The sequence below is a fragment of the Berghia stephanieae genome, chromosome 10 (genome assembly GCF_034508935.2).
Source record: "Berghia stephanieae isolate SIO BIC M18660-M18661 chromosome 10, UCSD_Bste_1.3, whole genome shotgun sequence".
Lineage (NCBI taxonomy): Eukaryota > Metazoa > Mollusca > Gastropoda > Nudibranchia > Aeolidiidae > Berghia > Berghia stephanieae.
The window spans coordinates 40983425-40989437 of NC_088369.1; the positions used below are offsets into that span (position 1 = coordinate 40983425).

The 6013-nt window shown below is 35.1% G+C and overlaps 1 protein-coding gene and 1 long non-coding RNA gene across 2 annotated transcripts in view; one reads left to right on the plus strand and one right to left on the minus strand.

Moving 5' to 3' along the window:
* Positions 1–6013, minus strand: part of LOC144981145 (uncharacterized) — a 108794-nt gene that overhangs the window by 26042 nt on the left and 76739 nt on the right. The window lies entirely within an intron of this gene.
* Positions 1439–6007, plus strand: LOC144981134 (programmed cell death protein 10-like; the record flags this gene model as incomplete). The annotated part of the gene is given in 3 exon segments (XM_078929281.1): positions 1439–1526; positions 1894–1979; positions 3713–6007. Coding segments are annotated over 3 exon segments (201 nt in total). The 3' UTR covers positions 3798–6007.

The following is a 6013-nucleotide window of genomic DNA, read 5'->3' on the forward strand; positions in this document are numbered from 1 at the left end:
AATAAAATATGCGATAACTGATGTGAATTTTTAAAATTGTATGCACTGTATGTTGATTTAATAACCTGAGACGAATACTATATAAGTATAGTAGTTAAAAAGAAATTTATGTTAATAGCTTTCCATGCATAGCAATAAGAGGTCACAGAGAAACTGTCAATTGGTTACATACACCGGCCCTTCATCATTATTCACCTACAGTGGTTGTTTGAACAAAAAAAAAAATTTAAAAAAAATTGAGCTTTTATATAGCGCAAAATCCACTAAACATTCGTAAAGCGCTATACAGGGGTCCCTGGCCAACAGCAACATTTAACATTTAGGACAGGACGTGACGCCTGTTAGGCGATATTATACTTTTTTTCGGACAGAGACAACGCTGTTAACGACCAGGTACTCATTTTACACCTGAGTACGGTGAGAGAATGTGAGTAAAGAGCCTTCTCCAAGGACTCAACTATGCACCGAGCGAGGCTTGAACCCAGGACCTTCCAATCTGAAAGCGAGTGTCATACCACAAGACCTTATCGCCGCATAAGAGTGAATGTTTCAGAGATAAACTTTAATATTAATATTTTTTTAACCCTTGACATTGCTGCGACTACAATCTGTAAAGTGTCATTAAGTGCATTTAGAGATCCAACTCACTTTACTTTTAGTTTCAAAAAGATCCTAAGTATGTATGCGGCTTAAGAAAGTGTTGTCTACTTCTAAAAAGTTGTCATTCGGAGCCATTCGGCCCATGGAGCCAGAGTTTTCCCCAGTTTTTCTTTAGTGTGAAATGGACAATAGCAATCTCTTGTGACCCTTTGGATAGGTAGCAACTTGTAGTTGATCCCTAAGTACTGTCTGTCAGATCCAACAAAGCCAGTTAATCAATCACTGCTGGGTGGACAGAGGGTCAGAAAGACAATCTTTTTGACTTCCCAGATCGATCACAAGCCGTTTGCGTGTGAAAGTAGTGCTCTATCAACTGAGCTGTTGGGCGTTCAGAAATAGAACTCGCTTTACTTTTCATTTCAAAAAGATTACTCCATAAGTATTCAGTTTGGGAATGTGCCTCTACTTCTAACTATAGCATAATTGTAATTAATATTTGACAGGAACACTTAAATGTATGTGTTAAGTTATTAGTTAAGTTATTCTCTAATATCTGTTGAACAATGCGGTTGACAACTGATCACCCATCTGGCTGGAAAAAAAGAGTATGATTGCAAATATAATTTAATATTCATTATGCAGAATTTGAAAACGCATACCATTTTCAATATTCATTTTATTTTGATTAACCTTTTGTTTTTACACTTGTTAGCTTTATTTCACAAATGTAATGATCAATTAAGCACCTCTATGCAAATTGGTCACCGTATAGCAAGCTATTTTAGGACATGCTCTTACAGATGTGTACATATTTCATTTTTCTTTTTTTTTTTTTTAGGGAAATAGCCAATTCCATCAAAATTCTGTTGGACGCTGTCAATCAAGTAATAACACAGATGCCTCCCTCTGAAAGTGGAAGCAAGCAGGTTGGTTACTGTTTTCATTATAAGTCCTTACTTGTTTTCTTTCTTTAATAATTTGATAATTAGAATGAATTTCGATGGAACAAAAGATAAATAAATCATCACCCAATGGGATGACTATTTTTGACTTTTTGTTTTGTCAAAGTTAAATACAGTCGAATGATCACAGGACTTATTTTTAAAAAATGAGAAATGGTATGTAAAACAAACCACCATTATTGCCTCACAATTAGATGCATCTATCATATGTTTTCTTTTTCTTTTTTTTCTGAATGGATTTCATTTGAGTTTCAACACAGTCCAAAATTTCTTTGCTTTTTTTGCTGAAGTTATCAAGTAATGATGCTTACATTTTATTTCTTTTCTTTAGATTTTGGAAGAAAGGAAGAAAGAGTTTGTTCGGTATTCCAAGAAATTCAGTAACACTCTGAAGGAATACTTCCGGGACACCAACCAGTAAGTGAAACAAACCACCAACACCACCAGCACCAACAACAATAACAACACCACCACCACCAACAACAACAATAACAACACCACCACCACCAACACCAACAACAATAACAACACCACCACTACCACCACCAATACCACCCCTAACACCAACACCACCAACAACAATAACAACAAATAGAGCAGTAGTATTAATAACAACATTAACAAAAACAACTACTAGATAACCAACAAAAATATCAATAATTGCTGGAATTTCAACAATGTCCTACGCCCTCTGTTCCCCTTTTGTCAAATTTTTTTTTCTCTTATCATTATCATCATCTTTGTTATTGTCATTACAGTAGAACATGAAAGTAACGTACTCGGAAATAGCGAGAACTCAGAAATAGCGAGTAAAATCTAAATCCCCGTTTTTTTCCCTTATTTGAGTCAATAAAATTAGCATGAAAGTAGCGAGTATGAAAAAGAGGTCAACTCGGAAATAACAAGCATTTCCTGCCCCAGCCTAGGACTTCGAACGAAATAAAGGAAAACAACAGACAAGGGCGATTTAAATATTTTTAGCCTAGCTTCTTTTCTTTTCTTATTTTTCGTTACGAGTAATATTACATAGTAGCCTAGTCTGTAGTTGTACATAGTAGGCGAAACAAATTTGGGTGGGGGTTGGGTGTGTGCGTGCGTGTGTATTGGGGGTGGGGATTCACCCAATGTGGTGCCACGCGACGCGCGATGTAAGCTCTGGCAGCCAACATGTCAACATGCCTCACTTCGCAGCATCGGTCAACGAGTCGCATTCGTTAACGAATGACACGATCAGCGAGAGAGGGGAGTGTAGAACCATATATTTCAATGGGTCAGTGATTGAGTGATGCGCTTGCTTACCTCATCAAACATGCCTAGTGCATACAAACACTCGCACACACACACACACAAACACATACACGAAATCTTGATGGAAATGGAAGGGGTGGGTTTTAGGGGTGGATCAACTTCAACCCGTGACCATCATTACGTAGTTAACGAAGGCCGTGTTCAACCCCGCCCCCACCCAACTTTATGTTTCTAATGCAACATCGTGACTCTGAAAATGCGCTGGATTCTCTTGTTAATGTTGAGCAACAAATTCAAGTGATGCTACAAGATTCCAAAAAACAATCCTCTATTACTATTACCGATTTTTATAAACCCAGTCCGTGTCACTAGATCAACTTCAAATCAGTGTGAAGAGAGAGAGAGAGAGAGAGAAGAGAGAGAGAGAGAGAGAGGAGAGAGAGAGAGAGAGAGAGAGAGAGAGGAGAGAGAGAGAGAGAGTCTGTTTGAATTTAATATAGTATGCATACTTCTATGTTCTTGTTTTTTCTAGTCATGATTTTACTTGAAATAAAATTTAAAAAAAACAAACAAAACACCCAAAAAAAAAAAAAAACAAAAAAAAAAAAAAACATTGTGAAGAAATTGAAATAGGGGCGACAGCTTTTACTCGAATTACACACTCAAGGGAAATAACCAGCAATATTATAATCTTTTCTTCCACCGGCCGAGTGACCTTTCCTGGCAACTCGGGAATAGCGAGAACTCGGAAATAGCGAGTAATCAAGAGTGGACCCGTCAAACTCGCTATTTCCGAGTTCCACTGTATTATCATCATCATCATTTTTAGTAGTAGTAAAGAAATCAGTTTATTGTAAAATGACTTCATTGTTTTTTTTGTTTTTTTTTTGCCTTTCCACCAGAAACCAGAACGTTTTTATGAGTGCCAATTATCTCATCCACCAAACCAATCTCATACTGAAGACTGTCAAGCAAGAATGCTGTTAGGCTGTTAGGTTATTATTGACACACGTATTTCATCTATTGACACGCGTATATCATCTATTGACACACGTGTTTCCCATTCCCATAACTACTACCGCAACGTTAACCCTTTTATGGCGAGACTAAATTTCTTTAAAATTATAATCTTTCCCATTGTTTATCCGGTTAAATCTGATTTTACCAAGGCAGTAGTAATTTGGGATACAACAAAAGGCCTTTGTCGAACATTGAGCTTCTTTGTGTTGCCGTTTTCTTCGTGAAAATGGCAAGATTTTGTATCAGGTTAGAGCTCAATTGAACTTGTCATACAAAGGGTTAATAATATAAAGAGTTTTTCTTTTTTTATTTGCTTTCTAATTAATTTTTGGGGGGTATTTTTATGAGCATATTTCAGTTCCAACACAAAGTGTAATTCAAAGGTTGTAATATCATTCTCTCTAAATGGATTAGAGAAACAATTTTTGTTGTTGTTGTCAGTAGTAATAATAGTGCTACAAGTTTGTGATATTAATATAGGTAATTTTACATTGAGAGAGTATGGTATTCATTTTGGATCAAATTTTCAAAAATATCATACAGAGAATATTGCACCACTCTCCATTATCTCATCATTTACCCTTTCCCCGTTAACTCATTCAATCCTAGAGATTTTTGCTATTTTTCAAAACTGGACAAAATAATGTATTAAAAAATGAGCATGTGCATAGATAGTTTTATTCAACTATCATTAACATGTAAAAATTAAAAACATTAGCTTTGATATTACGCCTATAAATTGTCTCAGAAAAATTTAATAAATAGGCATGGGGTAAAAGTAACCCTGATAAACTACGGATATAGTCGGTGTAGTGTTAGGGTTGAGTGAGTTAAAACTATGATTTTCTCTATTTCCACCCATGAAGATTGTTTTTATTTGAATTATATAAATTTAAAAGGCATGCTCTATGTATTTTTTATCTTTTTTTTTTTTTTTTTTCATTGTGTCCAACCGTCTCGATTTGGCAATCAGGAGAGATAAAAAATAGACTGTTTTTGTGTAAGGAATTGACCCTGGCATGTCCCAGGATATTCTGTTTTTTTGATTAGTTAGTTATTTAAAACAAAGAATAGACTACATGAGGATATAGCTCTAAATTTAGATTAGTAGAAGGTTAAAGTAGTCCAAACATGCTGCATTGTGGGTTATTACGGTTGTATGGCCTTTAGGGTATCGCGTCTTAGGTTTTTGAAAAGTGGGTCACTGTGTTTTTTTTTATTTTCTTACACACTTTTCAAGAGATCCATAATTTGTGTGCAGTGAGTATCTAGATATGGGTTTTTTAGGCTGGAGATAAAGATAAAGGGAGTAAATCTGACTCGTGAATGAACAACACAAAAAATATGTTTATTTTGTGTTGTTCATTCATGAGTCAGATTTATTCCCTTTATCTTTATCTCCATTTTATTAAATCATTTAGGCACCTCTATTTCTTAGTTTTATAGGGGAGCGTTCACATATTACGTCATCAAAAATTTGCCCTTTTTAGACCCCCCCCCCCCCCTCCCCCAAGTCATCACTTGTCATCATTGACTTGACCCCCCCCCTCCCCCAACAGATGATGACGTCATCTAATTTAATAAAAACTAAAAGATAACTTTAATTTCACAATATTTATTATTCATTTTTCAAACCATAAACATTGATTATCAACGTTTGATAAAACACATTCAGACATTTTATTAATTTCAGAAACTGTTGATAATTTATGTTTTACGATACAATGGGGACATAAAATTTAAATTTGCAAAGATAAAATTTAACTAACATTATTTAAATTAGGCTACTTGGTGCAGGTGCTATTTAAAAAATTTCAGAAAGTGTAATTTAAAATAGTATAGGAGGCAAATTATTTTATAGCATATTAGTCTTTTAGTGGAATGAATTTCTGTTTCAATTTCCAAACATAAAATTAATTGATTCAAAAATGTTTCTGCCTTGGACCTCTGGCAATGTACTATAAATAGTATCATCAATTTCATCTTCATCGTCATCACTTTCTCCCATTTGCTGTTCTTCTTGTATGCCGTATTTTCGTGAATGGTCTTTCATTGCTGTGATCGAGGAGTGATACAATGAACATTTAGGGCAAGTTCGCCTTTTGAGAAGTGATACCCCTTTCCCATCTTGTTTCTTGAGAGATGAGCAATACTCATCATAGCAATTTATCTTTAGCTGTTTT